This window comes from Chaetodon auriga, chromosome 2, assembly GCF_051107435.1.
Source record: "Chaetodon auriga isolate fChaAug3 chromosome 2, fChaAug3.hap1, whole genome shotgun sequence".
NCBI classification, from domain to species: Eukaryota; Metazoa; Chordata; class Actinopteri; order Chaetodontiformes; family Chaetodontidae; genus Chaetodon; species Chaetodon auriga.
Genome location: NC_135075.1, coordinates 7,072,051 through 7,091,210, shown reverse-complemented (window position 1 = coordinate 7,091,210; position 19,160 = coordinate 7,072,051). Strand labels below are relative to the sequence as shown.

The 19,160-nt window shown below is 42.8% G+C and overlaps 1 protein-coding gene across 1 annotated transcript in view; it reads right to left on the bottom strand.

Annotated features, from left to right (window-relative positions):
• Positions 1-86: 86 nt before the first annotated feature.
• The window catches only part of dnah1 (dynein, axonemal, heavy chain 1), a 29,223-nt gene continuing 10,149 nt past the window's right edge, over positions 87-19,160 (bottom strand). The window contains exons 32-79 of the mRNA XM_076747363.1: positions 18,981-19,130; positions 18,622-18,708; positions 18,335-18,521; positions 18,157-18,248; positions 17,878-18,032; positions 17,609-17,786; positions 17,324-17,518; positions 17,079-17,198; positions 16,621-16,779; positions 16,402-16,503; positions 16,157-16,297; positions 15,776-15,936; positions 15,510-15,667; positions 15,169-15,342; positions 15,018-15,047; positions 14,568-14,746; positions 14,121-14,351; positions 13,753-13,949; positions 13,415-13,550; positions 13,002-13,210; positions 12,678-12,849; positions 11,780-11,971; positions 11,571-11,681; positions 11,084-11,269; positions 10,792-10,983; positions 10,409-10,576; positions 10,099-10,290; positions 9,461-9,592; positions 8,992-9,117; positions 8,722-8,841; positions 8,212-8,361; positions 7,959-8,119; positions 7,608-7,833; positions 7,260-7,455; positions 7,005-7,156; positions 6,694-6,890; positions 6,445-6,589; positions 6,054-6,212; positions 5,268-5,399; positions 4,963-5,133; positions 4,652-4,831; positions 4,160-4,336; positions 3,569-3,739; positions 3,288-3,418; positions 2,071-2,215; positions 1,324-1,530; positions 901-1,135; positions 87-489 (exon numbers count right to left, since the gene is read on the bottom strand). Of these exons, the coding sequence (XP_076603478.1) occupies positions 368-489; positions 901-1,135; positions 1,324-1,530; positions 2,071-2,215; positions 3,288-3,418; positions 3,569-3,739; positions 4,160-4,336; positions 4,652-4,831; positions 4,963-5,133; positions 5,268-5,399; positions 6,054-6,212; positions 6,445-6,589; positions 6,694-6,890; positions 7,005-7,156; positions 7,260-7,455; positions 7,608-7,833; positions 7,959-8,119; positions 8,212-8,361; positions 8,722-8,841; positions 8,992-9,117; positions 9,461-9,592; positions 10,099-10,290; positions 10,409-10,576; positions 10,792-10,983; positions 11,084-11,269; positions 11,571-11,681; positions 11,780-11,971; positions 12,678-12,849; positions 13,002-13,210; positions 13,415-13,550; positions 13,753-13,949; positions 14,121-14,351; positions 14,568-14,746; positions 15,018-15,047; positions 15,169-15,342; positions 15,510-15,667; positions 15,776-15,936; positions 16,157-16,297; positions 16,402-16,503; positions 16,621-16,779; positions 17,079-17,198; positions 17,324-17,518; positions 17,609-17,786; positions 17,878-18,032; positions 18,157-18,248; positions 18,335-18,521; positions 18,622-18,708; positions 18,981-19,130 (7,689 nt within the window). The 3' untranslated portion in view covers positions 87-367. The remainder of the gene's footprint in view (positions 490-900; positions 1,136-1,323; positions 1,531-2,070; positions 2,216-3,287; positions 3,419-3,568; positions 3,740-4,159; positions 4,337-4,651; positions 4,832-4,962; positions 5,134-5,267; positions 5,400-6,053; positions 6,213-6,444; positions 6,590-6,693; positions 6,891-7,004; positions 7,157-7,259; positions 7,456-7,607; positions 7,834-7,958; positions 8,120-8,211; positions 8,362-8,721; positions 8,842-8,991; positions 9,118-9,460; positions 9,593-10,098; positions 10,291-10,408; positions 10,577-10,791; positions 10,984-11,083; positions 11,270-11,570; positions 11,682-11,779; positions 11,972-12,677; positions 12,850-13,001; positions 13,211-13,414; positions 13,551-13,752; positions 13,950-14,120; positions 14,352-14,567; positions 14,747-15,017; positions 15,048-15,168; positions 15,343-15,509; positions 15,668-15,775; positions 15,937-16,156; positions 16,298-16,401; positions 16,504-16,620; positions 16,780-17,078; positions 17,199-17,323; positions 17,519-17,608; positions 17,787-17,877; positions 18,033-18,156; positions 18,249-18,334; positions 18,522-18,621; positions 18,709-18,980; positions 19,131-19,160) is intronic.

Sequence of the window (19,160 nt, the reverse complement as noted above, 5' to 3'; positions counted from 1 at the left end):
GGCGCGATGTTTCCGCCTTAAAGGAGCAGGACGTGTAATCAGTTCAGTGTTCAGTGAACACAGCGGAGGAGCTGGCTGCTGTCTTATCAGAGTAAAGGAAGAGAGGAGAATTAGAGCAAAACTTACATTCAAAACCACTGGAGCAGAAGCCCTAATGCTCATGACCGGACATAGTATTACACTAATATGCTGTTGTGAATACTGTTTATTGATCAGAATAAAGGAGAGTTTCAATGGACTTCTTTTTAGTGACATAAGGTGCATAGAGAAAATGTCTGGTTCGGTAAGGCAACCACAGCTGGAATCATCAGTATATACAGTATAAAGACAGGTGGTGTGTGTTGTGCGTGAAAAAGTGTGTTTGTATTTAGTAGTCCAGTGCACAGATGAGGGCGACTCCCTGTTTGATCCAGTGCCTCTGACAGCGATCTGTGGGCAGCTCCACGGCAATCACATAGTTGGTGGAATGACCGGTTGTAGACAGAGTCCCTACAAGAGCACACAAAGCGGTTCAACGACATGAAGACATTTGTTTTTATTTTCCCATCTGGGCACTGTGCTTCTGAGGGATCTAAGTTGCCAGCACAAGGTGTTGGCTATGTGCTGTGGGTGGAAAATACAGAGCTGCACTTTCAGACGCTTGGTGAAACAGGACACTAACTGGAGTCTATTTTGGGTGAGTAATAAAACCACTGAAAGGAGATTCACACAAACACTCAAGCGAGCTGACCAACACCAAGTCACACTGAAAAACAGGGTTAATAACACTGAGCAGAAGCTTCAGTTCATCCATTTCCTCGACTAAAAACACATTTCATAAATCTCTAAATAAGCAAATCTAATCTAACATATAATATTAGTTGTACTATAGATGAATCTTGTCAATCACTGTGTACTGACCAGCTCGTGTGAGAGTCTTGTAGATGGGACAGACGTAGACCGCAGAGGTCGGAGGTTTGCGGTTGGGTTTGGGGATCAGCCAGATGACAGCCATTTCTGTGTAGAGCTCCTTGGGCTTGGACTCTGTGAGTTGACCTGCCTCGTTATCCCAGCGAGCCCCCTCCAGGAATAGACCATGGATGTAGCAGCCTGCGTTTGGTTTCTCTGTTATCTCTGACATGGACTTCACTATTACCTGAAGGGAATTAAAGAGAAAATATACCAATATACCAATACCAATCAAAGCACATCTAACAAAATTGACAGTGTTGATATTCACACACGGTTAACATGGAGTGGGTAATATGTAGTGCTGACAAAAATAAATCAGCATGTTTTTAGCTGGGGAGGCAGAATGACAGACTGTCAGGCTCACTGTCTGACCTCAAAGTCGAATCCAATTGTGTCGATGGAGATGCTGGAGCGGCGGGCATAATTCTGGAGGGTTCCAGTGAGAAAAGCCTGGGGAAAAAAGAAGCCGCTAATCCAGAAGACAGGTGGGATGCCATTGCAGATCCATCTCTGCAGAAAATTGATCCTCTGAAGCAGGTCTGACACCCAGGAGGCCAGAGGCTTCAGAGAGGGGTAGGCCTGGTGGGAGAGAGAAACACAGCCAATCAAAGAGTTGGGTGTTCCTTGAAAGCAGAACCTGGAATTATTAGAGCAGTGCAGAAATGTCACCAAAGTTCATCTCATGTCTCTGAAATCACTCCCAAATGTCTCACCTCCAACTGAATACAATAACACACACAGATGGATCTCACAATATCAGCTCAGTTCAGGGCACACCTTTGGGATTCAGTGACCTTAAAACAGCTCTGTAAAAAATGGATGTTTGTGTTTATTTTGTGGCTTAGTGTGTGAGCCACCCTGCCCACAGAACTGCTAGATGTACTGTACATAAATATAAAGAGGTAAATGATTACAAATGGGTTACAATGGATTCAGAGGAGGATGCATTCATGTAAATGCCGCATTCATTTTGTGATGAATCCATCTGTGGCTTGTATTTAATATGATATGCTACATATTGTATTACAATGGTTGTAACACGCCGTCTGACTGCCTGCTCAGACGTCAGTGGTACCCACAAGAGAATCAGAGGGAGAATAACTGTTGTGTGTGTCTTGCCTTGGCTCTCCACATATCAGGCACCACATTGTTGAACAGGCTGTTGGCCATGAGCTCCAGCTCTGATGACATCACCACTAAACCCTTCAGAGCCTTCACAATATCACTAAGACTCTGAGAGATGACAGCCAGCAACTTATTATATCTGAAAAACAAGAGATACAAAGACCAATTACTGAAGTGCTAAATGATCTAAACTGACAATAGCTGATTGAGCACTACTCTCTAGTCCTTCATGTATCCTATGGAACAATTACATGAACATGTGCATCACTCATGTGACAATGGTGACGAATACATAACAATTTTAAGTCATACAAGGAAGTAGAGATGTAAAATAAATATGAAAAGAAATCACTTCCAAGTGATCCAAAACAATGTAATTAGTGAAATCATTTTCCAAACCTGATGTTACAGCCTAATATAACTTAAATATGACCTCTAATAATGCTAACACATTTAGTTACAAATCAAAATAAGTGCTGATAATGAACTAATGGCCAAAAATTCTCATACAAGCAAAATGAATTCCTCGATTAGCCCGAGGACAAACAGTACACAAGATCAAAACATGTTCACAGACTCACAAACTAACAGACAAATGCTGGCCACCTTGTTTATAACATGGGGACAACAACACTTGGTGGAAAACATGACAAAAGCTTTTACCACCCCACAGTATAAAAAGGAAATAATATATTTGTGAGAGGCTGATAGGACTGTTGACAGCAAATACAATATCAGGTTCAGAGACTTCTGGCGTCCCAAACTCGCTCAGGACATGTTAGTGATATCAGAAGCTACAGCAGCTCACACACAACCCAATGAAAAAGTTGTTATTACTGTATGAGCACAAAGCCATGTAATATATGGTTGCTGGCTGTGACTTATGAAGGGAACATTTTCAGCTACTGGTCTCTAATAGAGATATTACGTTACTGTTTACACATTTAATCATTATTTGTACAACAAAGTGAGGCAGGCTAAATATTGTCAAAGATACTTTCAGTGCAGCACAGATGGCGCTTTCTCTCTCTCCGATCTCAGAGTATTACCAAACTGAATTAAATGAGCATTTTGAAAGAACTGATAATTCACATCAGCCTCATTTGCTGATATGAGTGGTTGGGAGTCATCCAAGTGACATGTGTTATTATATGAAGGAGACCTGCAGTGTGGTTTGTGACGTTATCTTATGGCACTGCCTGTCAGGTTACCTGATGACTTCCTGGATGAGCACTGTGTTCATGGACTCTTCATAGAGCACTGGGTACTTTTCCATCACCTCCAGGACACTGAAAGGCGGGGGAATCTTTTCAACGATGCCCGCCACTATCTCCTCCACTATCTGTGATACAGAAAGAAGCACGGCTCCCATGAAACATAACACATCACAACCAAATTGACAGGCTAGTCAATATTGCTTAGTCATGCTATAATATGATGCAAATCGGATAAGTAAAAGGTCAGAGTAAAGAAAATCATTAGATATTTGCACCTCCTCCAGAGTTTTGCCCCCCGCAGATGCAGCTCGAGGCTGGAGGCGAACCATGGCTCCCAGCAGGGCAAAGGTCTCATTCTGGGCAAAGCTGATGTTCGCGTTGTCATGGAGGCCAAAAATCTCAGGTGTATCATTGATGGGCAAACCTCGAATGTATGCCAAGTAACCCTAAGGTCAGACAATTGCCATGACAACAGGTTAGTCGCTGACACCAACTGTCATCAATTAGTTTGATGTCAGCAGTACAGAAGCTGATGTGTATTGATGTGAGAGATGTTAAAAATATTAAACATAATGAGCTTAATTATATTTAGTGAACTTAATTTCTTAAGTTTTCACAAACATTTTTGTTTTAAGTCACAATATATGGAGTGAGATGAGTTATTGACAAAGTAAAAAAAATATTGTCACATTTTATCGGTATGTTAGTTCCAAAAGATATCATCATGTTTCATAGATGGCTCTCTTGCAATGTATGGCCTACTGGAGAAACGCCATTATACACAGTGAGCTACCCTGTGATAGGAGTATACCAACTGATGCAGACAAAGGCCAAGTCTCTTTTGGATGCCCCTGCATTTATCTAACCTTGATATCCAGATTTGTGTCTATCTGCCGGTAGACTCCAGACGAAGAGTAGACATGATCATCAATAAGCACAGCGGGACAGTAGAAATCCTCCAGCACGTTGAGCAGACATCGTCTGTCCCAGTCATCTGTCACGCGGCCGCCATAATTTATCTCCCCTGCAGTGTATTTCAGCACCTGGACAGGTGGAGGACAAAGCAGACAGACAGATGAACGTGCTCAAACACACACACACACACACGTTCATGCACGCACACACGCACACTCTCTGGCTGAGAGCAAAACCTCTGTTTCTTATTAAAGAAACATTTCACAATACAAGTGTGAGCAATGGTTAGGAAGACTGAGAGGACAGGATTGGAGTGATGACAAAAAACCAGAGAGGGGACAAAGAGACAGACAAAGAGAGAAAATGAAGATGCCAATGATGAGGCTGTGGAACTATGATCTTAACAGGTAGTTCAATAGAGACAGAGGCCATCTGTGTCCCACCTTGTATGGAATGTCCTGGTACTCATCCAGGAACATTTTGAGTTGGCTGACGCAGATGTTGAGGTCCCCGTCTGTGAACTCGTAGGGAATGTTAAAGCCCAGTGGACCGAATTTCCTTCTCTCCAGAGCAATTCCATGGAAGAGACACAGAGACAGGAGCAAAGACTTGAAGTGTGTCGTCTGAGGAGAGGAATAAGCTGTAGTTATTACTGATGCTCTTAAAAACAAAACTGATCCAAAAAGGCAGGTTTCTAATTACAAGTATAAGAAGGTAAATATAACAAGCAGGATGGGGACGAAGATGAGGAGACCTTGTTGGAAGAGGAGATAAAATCATTGGTGAGCCTCAGGTAGGTTTTCTGTAGATTGGCCTTGATTCCCCTGGGAGGCTCAATGGTCATCTTTGACCCATTTTGGAGAATGGACACTGGGAACTTGTTGCTTGGAAGACTTGTGAGCCATAGACGGAAGTCCTTGTGCACCTGTTTGGGGGTTGTGGGACATGGGGTGCCAGTGGGCAGTAAAGGAAGTAATTAACATTGTCAATGTCAATGAAAGGCCAAAATACAATTTAATACTATTATGGCGTACATTATATGTAAGCATATATTCTGACCTTTACTGGGTCGATGTTCTCAATGAGTCTCTCCAGGGCGGGCATCCAGCTGGGTGCCAGGTGACAGTTCTGGAAGAAAACCCACTGACCTCTCTCCATGGCAGCATGCATCATGGTCTCAGCCCAGGGGCCCTGAATCACACAAACAACACGTAAAATCAACAACAGGAGTTGTGCCAAAAAGAAAAAAAACAGCAAGCTTAGCACGAGGCTTTAATGTATGGAGAACATCCACATTTCGTGGAAGCTTGTTCCTTATTTAAGGAGCAGTCAACATAAGGAATATTTTGACTGTGGGACACTGCACATTTCCCTACAGCCTGTTTGACATTCTAGGAGTCTTTCAGGAGGGCTTAAGAGCCCTCAGTTCAATGTAGACAGAAATTGAGGACAGGGTGAACCAACAGCCCAACATGCGGCAGGATTCAAATTCATGTAATAGCAAGTAATGTGATAAACACACGCTAACACCTATTGAATAGCCACGGGGGTGGTGTTTGCTGGGAGAAATGAGTCTGCATTTATCATGAAACCTGGCCATGATCTTAATGTGATTGTTTTCTGGGCTCATATATACTGTCCTAGAATCTAGCATCTGTCGCAGTAATATGGCACATTGCCGTGGCCTATGGTCAGAAATAGAGGAAACAATTAGCACAGAGGTGGCCAATCTTAACAAGACAAATGAGGATGGCCTGGTTCTGTGAGAAAGCCATTTACAGTGGCTTTCCTCCAGAGTCAGACAGAGAGAGTGAGAGAATTCCCAGGCACCCCCCAGGCCCTGACCTGGCCTTGGCCCAGAGAGATGGCATTCATTTTCTTGGAGAATTGCATGGCATCAGCAAACTTGTAGAGGTCAGCAGCAGGGTCAGTGCCAGGGGACAGGACGAAGATGAGGGGGGTGGCAGGGGACGACTCCTTGAAGACCACAGACAGGTCTGACGTCTGAAGGAGAAATGAGTAACAAGCCATCAATACTCCTGTCACACACCACAGAACAAACAAGCAGAAATCATTCTCAGCTGAAGATCAACAATGTTGCTCAGCCAGAACACACTGAATCATCATTGCCTTGTTAATGTGACCATACTTCTAAGCCACTGTCACAGATATGGAAAGAAAGAATAACTATTGTGTCACAACATACATACTGCTTTTATAGTAAAGAGGAGCGTACCTGAGGTTCTATGAAGCGTTGTCCCAGCTGAGCTGAGACAAAGTCCTGTAGGCCTTGAACGAGACAGTCGGCTCTCAGACAGCGCAGGACTAACAGCTTCTGGAATGAGTCCAGATCTGTGTCCCATTCTCCAGGGAGGGGCTCCCTATAGGCAAACATACACACATGCACACCTTGTTAGATCGACAGCTGCACAGTACAAATGAAGAAAAGTGTGCGTTTGTTGACACAGTGGTTATCTTTGCATGCCTGTGCGGCTGGTTGCTGTCAAAAATTCTCTTGAAACCCTGCAGATGTTTGGTGAAGCTCTCTGCTAGGTTGCCAAAGTTGACCAGAGCACTGAGGCCCAGGATGTCCTGCCAGGCACGCTCAGACAGCCAACTCACTGCCGGGTTGATCAGCTTTTGGACGGGCATCCCTCCAGATAGCAGGTAGCGCCACTCAGCCTGTCACGAAGAGACAACGCAGATTTCATAAAATCTACTTGAATCTGCTTAACTCGACTTCCTGCAGGAGGTTAAAGAGGGCAGGGAGGGACTGCAATGTCCCCTATTGCTCACCATATTGATTTTGTTCTCATTCATCATGATGCGAGCACACAGGAGGAAGGCGAACATGAGTTTGTGCTTCTCAAACAAGCTGCGGCACACGTTGCTGTACAGGCTGAAGGTGAAAAATTCATTGATGTTGGCGATTCTCTTCACCACTGTGTCTGTGAGAAACATATCAAGAAAAAGTATTGTAACAGAAACTATTCTGTGTATTATCTTGCAACCGAAGGGCATAATAAAATTTACTGTGGAATGTCTTTCTACCTGCTCTCTCAGAGTTGGCAATGCCAGCAATGAAGATGCCAAGGAACCACTCCAGTGAGTACTGGTACATGGGGTCAACACTGGACAGGTCCGACACACAGAAGAAAAGGATCTGTGTACGCACAGCCACTGGCACATACTCCAGACGGGTGGCGTCAATGTCCTGCTCTGTCTGCTCTGCCGCCATCACTTTGGCCTGCCAGTAAAACCAATGCGTTAGTAGAAAATCCAACAGTAGTAGCTAATATTGTTGATGGCTCAGGTATGAGGTTTTGGAGGGGGCCATACATCAGAAAAAAAGAGGGAACTTCATTGATATTAGAGGAAATATCTCTCCCACTGTCTGACCTTGATCTCTCCAGCTTTGATCTTGGAAGCCCCCAACACTTGGATGAGCTCCTCGTTGTCCACAGGGTTTCCCTCTGTGGAGCTGAGTCGGGACAGGATCTCATCCTCAATTTCTTTTAGCTCCTGTTTCATCTTGGCGTTGCTGATGATCAGCTGGCTCTTAGCCTCCTCCAGGTCTGGACGTTCCTCAGTGACCACCAGACCCAGCAACTGGTCCTCTAGACCACTGGGAACACCCAAACACAGACAGTAAGACTCAGATGTAATTGTGAGGATAAAGTTGATTCTGAATGATTGGTTTTCTGTCTGGTACACAGCCACACACAGTTTTATCTGTTTAAAACATGTTACCGGGGTGACAGGGTGAAGTTTATGAGCGTGACGTTGGTGGAGACCTCTGGAGAGTAGTGTGGGTTAGGCAGCTTGGTGGTGATGTACATCTTGAAGCCTTCATGGTAAGGGATGACTGAATCGCCCAGCTTCAGCACTGTGCTGCCTTGCTGCTTAAATGTCTAAGGGCGAAAAATTCAATTATTCAAGTCTAACAGCGCATGGTGGATAGATTTGAAGTGAGGTTTGTTGTAATCGATGTGTCTGTATTCACCTGCTGCAACAAGACAGGTTCTAGGGCAGGATCTAACTCCTCTCCTACATTCTCCAAGAGGCAGGGTTTACCAAAGCGAATGGAGTTCTCCAGGCTGCGGAGGAAGTCCCGGTCACTTAGCTTTATAGTCTCCAATCCATTGTCCCGCTCCTTGGTGACATCAGGTAGCAAGAATGAATGAGCAGTGGATCAAATAGACAGACAATAAGAAGCTTTCCTAGATGAGTTGTGGGTGATGGATAAGATGTAGGCCCGACAACATGCCCACTGTTTGTAGTACAGGCAGAGCAGGTACCTGTGTACGTACTGAGCCTACTTTAGCAACATATTGAGTGACATATATGATACTTTGCTATGTCAACTCTTTATACTGATAAGAATAATTACAAGCTATACACGTGGCGTGAAGGGATAAATTAAAATCCTGATATGACTACTTTTGGAGTCATTTTGTCTCACTGGCACCCTCTGCAGTTATGGACAGATCAGCACACAGAGAAGTGTCCTCACCATGTTTTTGATCCACGTGTTGGCTTGTCCCTGAGGATCGATGAACAGAGCCCAGCGCAGAGAGTGCTGGGCAATCACACCATTCTCCACTGAAAGATTATCCTTAGGCAAACCTGATATCTGTGCACACAGAAATGACAAAGTATGATGACAATAAAGGTGCTTCAGTTAATCTCAAGTCTAAAAGCATGCAAAAAAGTGATGGTCAGACTTTTAACAATTAAGATCTGACTTAAGAGGCTTAGACCCTGAATGTCAGCTGGTTCTGACCTGCCAGGAGCGGATCTTGACTGGATCTCCTAGGGTGTTGATCAGGTTGGGTTCGTCAGTGTGGGGAACACTTAGCTCTTTGAAACAATGCAGCCACTCCTCTGCCATGGCTGCCCTGTACTCTCCCTAAACACAAAAAACAAAGTGCCGTCTCGTAAATCATGCAATAGTGCTACACTGAATAAGACACCTACATATATGTGTATGAATTGGAGCACTCGTGTTTTCAACATTACATGACACTCATGTTCAAATTCTATGTTTGTAATAAGTCTTGATTTTACTTCAGTCAACTGGAATAACAAAAACAAGTAATTTTTTGAAGTTGAGAAGTTCATCACAATCACAATGCTGAATCCTCAAAATGCACTTGATTGTGATGGGAAATGTGTCTATATGCAGGATATAATGGGTAATGTGACATTTCAATTTATATTTCCAGTCATGCACTGAGTTACAACCCACTTACAGTGAAGGGTCCCAGGTATGCTATGTATGCTGCAGAGAGAAGCACATCGCCTGCCACATTATCGACCATGTAATCCAGATGTTGCACAGTTTCCTTCCAACGCACCTTCTCATCTGCCAGTCCGCCTATAAGCTGGATAACACCAATGCATCTTCATGAAATAACTATCAATATTTAAGATGTTAAGCAAGTGAAGAAGTTTAGAAAAACTGTTAATCTCAATAATACATTGCATTTACTGTGTATATTTTATCATATTACATATCTGTATGTATTATATGAACATACAGTATATATCACTTTATTGTAAAATTTAGATGTATTGTTCATTTCATTATTTGTTTTGCACTGTGTGCTTGATTGTATTCATTATGCATACAAACTAATCTACATATTTTCCAAATATCTACTACATCACTTTTGCCTTGGTTTTGCATAAACATTATATTTATGCGCATCATTTTAGGGTATAGGAGGTTATGTTTATAGGCTTCTAACTTTGATTTATTTGTTATCTGTATGTTTTTGTTTTCTATATGTCAGTATCCTGTCCCTAACCACCTCTTTGCTGATAACTTGCTGAATAGTCCCCTTGAGAATCAAATGAAACGTTGTCTTATCTTATCCCTCTTTCTGACCTTGTCTGCTCGGACAAGGCGAGCCTCACACAGTTGATACTTGTTGTCCAGCTCGTCTTTCTTAGCCAGACAGTCCTGGTACTTGGTCTGCAAGGTGGCAATGCCACTCTCCACCGCTGCCAGCTGTTCTTTGGCATCATCTAAGATGCGCTGGGTCACCGCTAAGTCCTCCTGGGCTTTCTGGAGAGATTGCTGCACAAATACTTCCATTTTTAATGTTTAGACAACCCTCTTATTTGAAAAACATGTAAGTGCAGTGGTGTCTGACATGGATGACAAAGTTAATGGGTCAAATGTGGGCAGTTTTTACCCTTTTAGGTTCCACAGCCTTGGCCACAAAGTGATATACATGCATGGCTCGCACCCACTGGCAAATGGAGGTACAGGCTTTGGAAACCTTGGCAATGGAGGCTGGCTGAAATTCCTCATTATCTATGTAGGGCTGGACTAGAGTTATCACGTTATCTGGGATATTGTCCTGCAGAAATGATTAGTGGCAGAAAAAACTTCTTTTAATACATCTCACAGATCCCAAACAGGAATTGACTAAATCAGCATCAGAAACAGAAACATAGGGAACTTTGGAGCTTAAAATTAAATATAAAAGAGATGATAACTATGTCCTGGAGAGACAATGACAACACACATACAACAACATGGAAAGAAATCCACTACATACTGCACACGGTCTACCTTATCATACTTGAAGAGACTCTCCAGAAACTTGCCAGGGTCTTGTAGCAGACCCTTACCAGGTTCCCAGTAGTCGTCGACCTTGGTGCCAGGCTTCTCTCCAGGTACCTTTTTGGGTTTGATGCCCTTCATAATGCACACTGCCTCAATAACCAGCTTCACCCCCTGAGGAGGTCGCTGCATACCTCGCACCTATGGACAAAAATATTTAGGATGTGATATTCTACATATAACCTAACAATGCAGTAGTATTTGAAGGATATTTTCACCAACCACCATCAAAATCCCTGACCTCAGTGACATCACTCTTGTTAAGTGACTTGAGGCTGGCAAGGGCAGCATCCAGAGCTGGCAGAGCCTCATCCAAGTCTCTCTGTGCGTCTGCTGCAATGTCTCCTGCAAACTGGGCTTTCTTTGAAGCCTTGGCTTCCTCTGCCTGCACAGACTTTCGCGTCTCCTCTGCAACCACTGTGTCTTTCTGGCAATGCAGAGTATAAATCAGACTCAAGGCGAATAGGTTAGAAGCTGCAAAGTTTTACAAAACAACTCATGTACATTCGTGAGACAAACATTGTACAAATAAAAACAACGGCCCCCGGTTTTTGTTACACTATCATTGCTTTTCTGTATTGTGATCGAGAAAACAAAAGCATCAATTCCAACATTTCTATATAGAAAGAAGGACACTATATGTAATTCATATCAATGTCTATTGAATTCAAAGACAAATTATAGAACTGTTGTATGGTTCAGACATTTCTACCTCCATTTTCCCTTACTTTGATGATCTCCATTGTGACTTCAGTATCCTTAGCAGCCTCCTCCAAAAGAGGCCTCATCGTCTCCAGCTCCTCCTGCATCTTACTCACATCCTCTGCTGTGCTCAGAAGCTACAGGATCACAGAACAGCAGGCAGTCACATAATAGTGCTAATTAAGTAAATGTACAAACTTCTATGATTGTTATTTTTTCCAGTCCAGAGCTTTGCCTTGTCCAGGCCAGTCTTCATGCGCTCACGAGCACTGCACAGTTCCCGCTTCTTGCGTCCAGTGAGATCTGAGAAGATTTTGAGCAGTTCCAGGTAGCTCTTGGGTGTGACATAGTTGTGCCGAGAGAGCTCAGTCAGGTACTGTTCACATTTGCTGGCTACCAACTGGTGGATCTTCACACACATTGAAGTCTGGAGAAGGGAATCAATTAAGGAGAGCCTGTGCTTAATGACAGTTTTTTTAAGCAATTTTAGACTTTTGATTGCAGATTTTTCCTTTACTTTTAGGCAGCCAGTACTTCCTATTTACTTAACTAGGATATTATAATACATTTGCAGAGAGTTGCTTAAGGGAGGCGATCCACCACAGTGAGCAGCCTGCAGTGAAAACTTTTCAAATTACTCTAACCATTGAAATGAAAGTGCAGCAGAGGTGCAATCAGAGAGGCTACCTTGTGTCAGCAATCCTCTCACACACGTGTTATTGTTCCATAGCAGTTTTTCCAGTCAGTTTATGGAAGGCGATTACTTCCTTTCTAAACAATGCATTTCCCTCACTTATGTCTGAACCATGTTCTCTATGGTTACTCACAAATCATATGTTTGTTTTCTCTGGGCCACTCTTGAGTCATAAATTAATAAAAAGCAAGCAAGTTTCAAGTCTTTGTGACCCACATGTGTATGCACTGATCTATGCTGTTTTATATCTTACCTTTTATCAAAAGACGTAAGACAAACGTCGCATTGGCTCAGTGTGATAACCCACTAGGTTAAGATTGTTTCTGCATATGGTTATTTAAATTCTAGATATTTTCCCATGTATGTACTGTACTTGATTTGCCACTGTTACCACTAAAGCTCAATGGCATGGCTACACACGCACACACAGCATCCTCACCAGTCCACTCATGGCTGTGGGGCTGGCCTCTAGCTCAGGCAGCTCATTAAGAAACGACGTGGCCACAGCTTGCAGAGCCTCCTCTGGCCAGGCGTTGAACCAGTCTATAGTACAACACGTCACCAGGGAGGGAAACTGCCTGAGCCGAGCACGAAACACCTCACCAATAGGACTGCAGAGGAGGAAATGACAAAGACAGGTGTGAGTAAGAGAAACGGAGAAAATAAGAACAAAGAAAAATAATAAGAACAAAGAATAAGAACTTTATCCACAGGCGTTACTCTGCTTTTGACCAACAGAAAAAAACTTTGTAAAATGACTAACCTCATGCAGAGTACAGTGTGGATGTTGCTGCGGACCCTCCTGATGTATGCAGCCATAAGGTTGGCTTTAGTTGGCTGCTGGCCTAGTTCTTGCACCACTGGCTTCATGGCTGTCAGGATGCGCTCCTGCTCATCTGTTGCATACAGGTTAGGAACATCCCCAGAGTTCAAAATGTTGTTGATATCCTCCAGGAATGACTCACTCTTAATCTGGGGGGATTAACACAAAGGGACTAAGGAGTAAAATGCTTCCTTGTCCTCTGGAGAGATACATGACTTTACACCTTACATACTTTAGATCATTCATATCTACATTTTATATTTTTGTTTAGGCCCATCAAAATCATTCAAAGTGACTTAAAGTAAACCACACAATCATACTTTTGCAGGTGATAAGAGAAAACTACTGTTTACCTGTGTGTCTACAAAGAGGAAGGTGATCTGCTGGTTCTGAAGGCCAGCCTTCAGCATGATGCTTTTAATATCTTCTCTCCACTCTGCCTGACCGTAGTTCTTAGCCAGCTCAATCTGGAAACACTCATATTCTGACCTGAGTATGGACAAATGCACTATGAGGACGAGGCCACAAGATACTTCAAATAAAGAAAGACATCAATTCAAAAATGTGTGTCTATATGTGTGTCTATGCTTACAGAAGTCAGAAGTAACATATTAATATAAAAAACATGCAAAATCCAGGAGTGTGATCCTTCAAAAAAGCAGATATGTTGTACAAAGAGTGGAAATCTCACATATATGAGGCCAGTTTAGAGAGTGACTGGCGCCCGCTTCCACCGACTCCAAGCAGCAGGGCATTGCCCAGGGGCTGGCGAAGGATGCGGCTGATACGGCATACATGCTCAATGGCATCCATGAAGAGCACCAGCTTCATTTTGGTGGTACTGTTCTGGTTGTAGTCTTCCATGTATTCCTCCATCACTTTCACCAACTTGATGACATAACATGGGAGTAAGAAAGTAGTAGTAGAGTAGAAAAAACAGATTAAGGAAAATGAAGCACCATCACAAAGTGTAACGTAACTACCCATAAGTCAACTGGTCAGCTGTTATGCAACAGACAAATGTGCCTGTAAATCCCAGAACTGGTTGGCACCACTCACCTTTTGCTTGTCTTGTATGAGCGAGTAGACTTTGTGGTCAGCTCCAGGAATCATGAAATCTCCATACAGAACAGGTTGGTAGGGCACAACCTCTTCAAAGCTGCAGTCAAACTCCTGAATGCAGTCTGTCAGGAGCCTGTTGAACCAGTCCCTGTCCTCAGCACACACCAGGCGGTCCCGGAAAACCCGGCAGCTTTCGTGGTACCACAGCTGCAGCAGCTGAAATTTGTCCTTAAATCACCAAAATAATGGTACTTTTACATCAGGGATTTTGATGAGAAATGTTTCTTTATGTACCTTTCAAGTTTTCATTTCTTCATACATGATTATTCTGGGTCATCCATAATATTTCCACAGTTATAACACTGTGAAAACCACACGATGGAGTGACTAAGTCATAGTAATGTGATTATGTTAGATTACTTAGATTCTGTTGGATGTGACTACCTCTATCATTCCAGCTTCAGCCATGTGGATGCCTTGGAAGACTTTGGACAGGTCTCTGAGGTTGAAAGTGTAATGGGACTTGGCTGGAGTTGGAAGGAGCTGCGAGGTGATGGTAGAGTAGACTCGGATAGTAGTGTCTACGAGAGCCTCATTCAGCGGCTGGATAGCTGGCACAGGTCCTGATGGAAAACAGCAGGATAGAGGAGAGAAGCGACAACATTAAAACATGAAATTCATGTGAAACTCTATTTACTGTAGCAATTTTGAGACAATGCTTTATCGGAAGACACTTCCAGAAGTTCTAATCAACATTTGTTGCCTTTAATTTGCTCTATATGTACTCTAGGAATAAAATGACATGACTTCTCTTATTATATGAGCTATACTAACTTATGCTGATGCATTTTATACACTTATTGTCTACTTTGTTTCTCTGTGTCCCTGACTTACTGCCTGGCTCCCTTTTACTCATATTTCCATCTGAAAGAAAACAAAGATTCAGTTAGAAACTGCTGTTACTTTTTTCACAAGCTAGTGTATTTTCTACCCTGCAACACCCGTCTTACCAGTAAATTCAAACATATTATCAGCAACGACTCACCCATCCAACTTCCCAGAATGGTGGAGAAGATCTTTTTCTTGCTGGCATCCTCCATTTCAGTGAAGGACAGGAAGTTGAAGTGGCGCGTGAAGCGCTGGGTGATGGGGTTCCGGCCTCCACCCGGGGGTCCCATGGCACAGGCAAAATTGATGTCCACTATATGTCTGAATGTCCCTGTGGATAAAGGACAGGAAAACAAAAGAGAAGCTTAATCCAACAAGATAAAACACAGTTCATTTGCAAATGTTTGCATTCTTTTTTTATTTACGTTTTACACATCGTCCCAGCTTTTTTGGAGTCGTACTACTGGTGCAATAATGCTAACTCTGCAGTATTCTCACCTATCTGTTTCCTGTCATACCAGCCTCCATGGTCCATCCACTGCCTCAGCAGTTCAATAGGTGGCTGTGCACCATACGTTTCCAACATGGGCATGTTTAGGTCATCAATGAAGAAGATGAAGTGCTTCCCTATTGGTGGTCCAAACAAACCTTTCCGCCTGACACACAGGCACATGCATCATTGAAATGGTGAGTCACAGACATATTGTTGTATTGTAAATAATAACGTGTAGTTGGATGGTCAAGGCATAGTGGAGCAGACATACCTTTTGTCTAGTTTACTGTCAATGTAATCTTGAGTCTGGTTGGCTGATGTGCGGGCAGAGAACATGAGGAAATGTGTGATATATTCAGCAGGCATGTTCCTTAGCAGCTTGTCTGACATGGTCAGGGTCTTTCCTGTGCCAGTTGGCCCAATACACAGCACCTGGATCAAACACAGACAATTCTAATCTAGTCTAATGGTACCCGTTCAAGGAAACTGATTCATTTAAATGTAAAGCCTTTATTATTGCATAGGAAGTGCATCAGTATAAAATAAGCAGTTTATATTACAGTAAGAAGTGATACCGTTTGGACCTTTTTCTAACATTTATTTCAAATAACAGTATTTGTAGAGTTAGTTCAACCACAATCAAAGTACTTACAGGTTTTTTATTGGTCAGAAGCATATCCATGAGGAAGGACATTCTCACTGTGTCAGCAGTGGGAACGATGATGTCAGCATAATTTGTCTCTGGGGTGATTACAACACTCTTTGCAGATTTCATCCAGCTGATCCACTGGACCTAGAGTACAAGCATAACAATGACTGAGAGAAAACAAAAACACATAAAAACACATGTGATGGTCTGGGTTACATGAAAAATCTGTGTGTTCATCATCTATATACTTTTCGTTCCTCATCTTCATCATCATCTCCGAAGTTAGTGATCCCTGCATCATCAAGCCTGTAATCATACACAAGGCCGTCTTCTGGAAAACATAACTGAATCTGAAGGATAAACGTACTTATGTTAATCAAAATGTCCCACTATAATCCAGCTATCATTACAAATTACATTCAAAATAATTTGGTAACGGGATACTAAAGCAGGGATGCTGATATGACCTTTTCTTCTGCCATCTTATTCTTCAGCCAAGCACTGAAGCGCTTACAGCTGGCTGCGTCTCCTGTGCTGCCGACACTCCACACCAGAGAGAAAAAGAACCAGGGCTCAATCAGCTCCTGCAGACGGTCCAGTTTCTTTTGGGGAGGTGGCCTCTCACGCTGCAAGACAATAAAGGATTGGTGAGGGGACCACAATCAACTTCTTGAACATTACTTTACACACACAACATCACTGTTGTCTTTAATAATAATATATAATAGTATATAATAAAAATAGCATTGCAGTTTTAAAGATAATCTTGTGTTTTAAAGTAGCTTGTACAGCTTTCCTATAGTTCTCAAGATTTCCAGCTGAAACTGTTACAAATGTTCTAGCTACTTAAAACAGCATATTTACACAAAAATCCATATAAATGAATTTAATTGGGTTTAGTTGAACAGAGACAAGCTGAACACACCTCTTTAATGTCAAAGGGATTGAAGAAGCAGTCCATAAGTTTAAGTAGACTACAGGTGAGGTTGTTGTCCAGGGATGTGATGACCTCCTTTACTGATGTACGGACAAATGTGATGGAGTCCTGTGTACAAATACAAAAAAATAAAAACAAAAGCGGTACCCTGTTTGTACTATCATAAGATTCTGCGATGAAAAAGCCTTAAGATTCCCCACCGGTCTTTCTCGGTTCCACCTCCCCGCTCTCACCTGCAGAAACCTGGCAAACAGGGAGTCCAGCTGCTCCGTGTACGGTTTCAGGGCTTTAGGAACCCGCTTTAGCCAGCACTCTGTAAATGGGACGAGGCCCAGAATACTGGGCTCCAGGTAAACCATACCACAGCGAGACACTGTGGCTGGAGATGCCACTGCCAAGTCTTGCACCTCAAACATCATGGTCATCACCTGCAGGAGGAGGACACACAACGTCTGAATGTACATTGGACAGAAGACGACACAGGGACAAAAATGAAGTCTGTGAGAAGTCAAGCTTACATCAGTGAGCTTCATGATTTCCCCAGAGCTAAGGCACAGTTTCTTGTTGTCATCCAGCACAGTGTTCATGTTCTCAATCCAAACAGCATCCACTGGCCCATCAAACATGTACCATTTGTTCTCTTTGTCCATGGATGCTGCACCTCCGCGGATAAGCGATGAGAGGATACCGTCTGTCCTATAGTTAGAGAAAAAGGCAAAGTGTGTGTGTGTATAGTCTGATGTTTTTTGTTTGTTCTGTAGTTTGTGTAGAACAAAGCATGGCTTACCACTCATGTGTGAGCAAGTCATACTCGCCATAGAGCTGTCCCATGGTGATAGACTTGGGGTTGAGGACATAAATCTGAACTGCCTCATACACACCACCACTCACAGAGGGCTGGCCCTTCAGAGCTGTTATTGCCGCACCTAATATCTCATAACACTAACACACATGCAACAGTAATACTTATATATACAGGATTGTATGCTGAAAAGCAAAAATCACCGTCAACTTCAGAAAATATGAATAAAACTGTAAGCAATTTATCAACAAGTAAAAGACTCACCTTGGTTTTACCTGATCCAGAGGGTCCTACCAACATCAGGCCATGTCTCACCACAGTGGTCTCATACAGCTGAATACACTTACTAATATATCCTGCAATCACCACAATATTGTCATGAACTCAATCCTAAAAATACACTTGACTGCATATCTGAAAACATGCTTCCAGACACACTAACCATCCACATCTTTGAGGTTCTTCTTGACGCAGACGTCACGTATGGCCTCCTCAAGGGTGCCATAGTTGATCGGCTCCTGTTTTGTCTTTGGGAAAAGATCGGACACAATGCCGTTGAAGAGCTTCAGGTCGTCCTGTAAAAACTTTGGTACATTGACATCTTGAATGGCCCGCAGACAGATCAACTCCTGGGAGACAGTGAGATTGCAGCAGAATAAGATGTGTCAAAATGTTTGGCGTGTTTTCTTATACTTCAGTCCCATGGTAGATAAAAGAAGCATTTCTCACCTCATTCATGTTGGGATTTTCTCTCTTCAGGTTTCCAGCAGCAGAGATCACAGTCTTCACGGCTCTCATACCAAAATCATAATGATCCTTCATGTAAACAAGAGAATAGGTCAGCACAGGTTTCTATCATTTTTATAATTACATATCCGGTACAAACACATGAACATACAGTATATCACCATCTCCTCACTATGTCAGTATGTATTGTATGCCAATATTCTACACTCTAATGCTGTAAAATTAAAATGTTTCAAAAAGTAATGTCTGTCACAATATGCATACAAAAATGCACCTTAGTTTAAATCGTTTTTCAATATCACATACATATACCAACGTCCCCAGACAAAGAAATGTAGTACCTGAGAGCTAAGCTGTTCAGAGGAGAGCTTGAAGGTGGTGGTGATCTTCTTGGAGAGGACTTTGGCATCACTGAAGCCAAATGAGTACAATGAGATCTCAGCTATCATAGCATAGTCAGGTACCATCATGGCCACAGGACGGAACAGGGCCTGTAGAAGACATCATCTCGTTTGCTGTAC